The sequence below is a fragment of the Phytophthora parasitica genome (assembly GCF_000247585.1).
Source record: "Phytophthora parasitica INRA-310 unplaced genomic scaffold supercont2.188, whole genome shotgun sequence".
NCBI lineage: Eukaryota > Oomycota > Peronosporomycetes > Peronosporales > Peronosporaceae > Phytophthora > Phytophthora nicotianae.
Window position 1 is genome coordinate 2,369 of NW_008649174.1, and position 2,055 is coordinate 4,423.

Genomic DNA, 2,055 nt, shown 5'->3' on the forward strand with positions numbered 1-2,055 from the left:
GAGCAATATTATCCATCATAGCAAACTGAGTGTCACTTGTCGAAGATCGTGCACCAATTGGATCTTCGATCCCACTCCAAACATTCACGCGCCTCAAGAAAGTCTCCAACTCAACTGCATATAAGTCGAAGCTTCCATGCATTACTGAAGGTTTATTATCTAGTTTCATCCCAAATGCACCACCGGAAAACTGTGGGGTCATCATCGGTGCTGCTGCAAATCCTCCAGCTCCTGATATTGCCGATCCAAATGCTGCTGATCCCAACGATGGGACCGTTGGCCACGCTGAGACTGCTGCCATCGGTGGAGCCCACACTGACGGAGGCGATGCTACAGCGCCAGCACCTACAGCAACATTCACTCCACCCTTCGGCGCTGATCCACTTCCAGCCGATCCAAGATTTACGTTTCTTGGATCACCAGTGTATCCACCCAAACCAACTGAGGTCACTGCAGAAGCCATAGAGCTCACGATCACTCCACTCACTTCAATACCGGAAAGGACAGCACCAGACGTCGCCGTACTCACTCCAGAAGACGCACCGAGACCAGCACTGGCAGTCATGGCCACCGAACTACCAGCAACTGACGACGCCACATTTGATGTAGCCATTATATACCCACGAAGCTCCAAGATTGTACTCTGTAAAGCTTCGAAGTCTTGGGTTCATAATCTGGCACGTAGCGCAGATAATCGGCGAGGCAAGCAGCAGTTTAGTAGACAGAATGCAATCAAGCAGCGTCTTCCCACTGAGTACTTTTGGGATTAAGGAGGAAACCCGAAGGGTGAAAAACCCCTTTCGTTAAGCCTGAGACTAAACACTATTGGACGTATACTTCAACTGCAACAGTACGGTCCCAAACGTATACTCAGCCACTGGACGTCTACCAAAAAAAGTGTAAGCACCCGCCATATCTGCAGTCGATAAACTCGACTTAGACAAGATATACCAGCGCTAGCGTCTACCACAAATGTATTATTCCAGTTAAGTCTGTCCCGACGTAAGTGTCCCTATTTCTACACTACACGACTGAGATTTGCAGTGTACCCACCACGTCTAACAGGACAATGCCTTTGTGGATCTTTCCACTTTCAGTCAGTAGTAGTTTGGCGCAAAACTCGGATCAAGAATGGATGGCGATATTGTGTCTACTACGCTGTTGCTGTGTTTGGACGAAGCGGTCACCAACCACGACAAGGAGGTTGCGGAAGCTCAGCAGGAGGTCTTCCAGCTCCTGATTGAAGAGACCTGGAAGGTGGCAATGCGCTTGCAGCACTACCTGACGGTACGGTGCCTTGGTAGGCCTACTGAGTCAGCTTGGATGGCGCTATACGCGTTTGGCGACGACAGGAACTTTTTAAACACTACGAGTTTGACGAGGCACGTGGCTACGGGAAAAACTATGGAGATCGAGGTTACGGAGATCGAGGTGTAAGTAATATATAAAAAGTTCGATAGGTAGGAATTAATTAAAAATAGATCTCACAAACATGACTAAAATAGACAGACTATATATGGCCTAGAGTACCAAAATTAACATTAAAACTCGGGCAGTTGTTGCTGGTGTTAAATGCCATTCTCCTATAATGGCGACACCTGCAAGTACTTCAACTTCCTTCAGTATTTCCCCGCTACCGGAGAATGTCTATGATTCATACGACGATGCCGAAGCCGCTGTTCATTCTTCAAGAAGAACCACGGATTGTCTGGTACGGCTCGGGACCCCACCTTCGCCGATAGAGTCGACATGAACAATCCAGCGCCCCGATCGGATCCAGAAATAACTTTTACAAAATATCTTGTGACAAACACATCACCGCTTCATACACTCCCAACATCAACCATGCAACTCCCGTCTCTGAAAGAAGTATTAAACCAGCGATCTAACATCAGCGCGCAAGAGCAGATCCCAGACAGCCAAGGCCAGACAACGGATACAACAAACCAACCATTCTATTACGAGTTTTTACCTCCTCGTGGTTGGGGACGCGCGGGTTGTAGACCGTTTTAACCCAGTACAAGAGACGTTCTGGTACATAAACTGTTGTTTAAA

General features: G+C 47.9%; 2 protein-coding genes across 2 annotated transcripts; one reads left to right on the top strand and one right to left on the bottom strand.

Moving 5' to 3' along the window:
- Positions 1–349: 349 nt before the first annotated feature.
- PPTG_24724 (hypothetical protein) lies at positions 350–613 on the bottom strand (the record flags this gene model as incomplete). The annotated part of the gene is made up of 1 exon (XM_008918353.1): positions 350–613. A coding segment is annotated over one exon (264 nt), but the record flags the coding sequence as incomplete, so codon positions are not given.
- A 518-nt stretch (positions 614–1,131) lies between these two features.
- PPTG_19798 (hypothetical protein) lies at positions 1,132–1,437 on the top strand (the record flags this gene model as incomplete). Its single annotated transcript, XM_008918354.1, has 1 exon — positions 1,132–1,437. The coding sequence occupies one exon, from the start codon at positions 1,132–1,134 to the stop codon at positions 1,435–1,437; it is 306 nt and encodes a 101-aa protein (XP_008916602.1).
- Between the last annotated feature and the right edge of the window lie 618 nt (positions 1,438–2,055).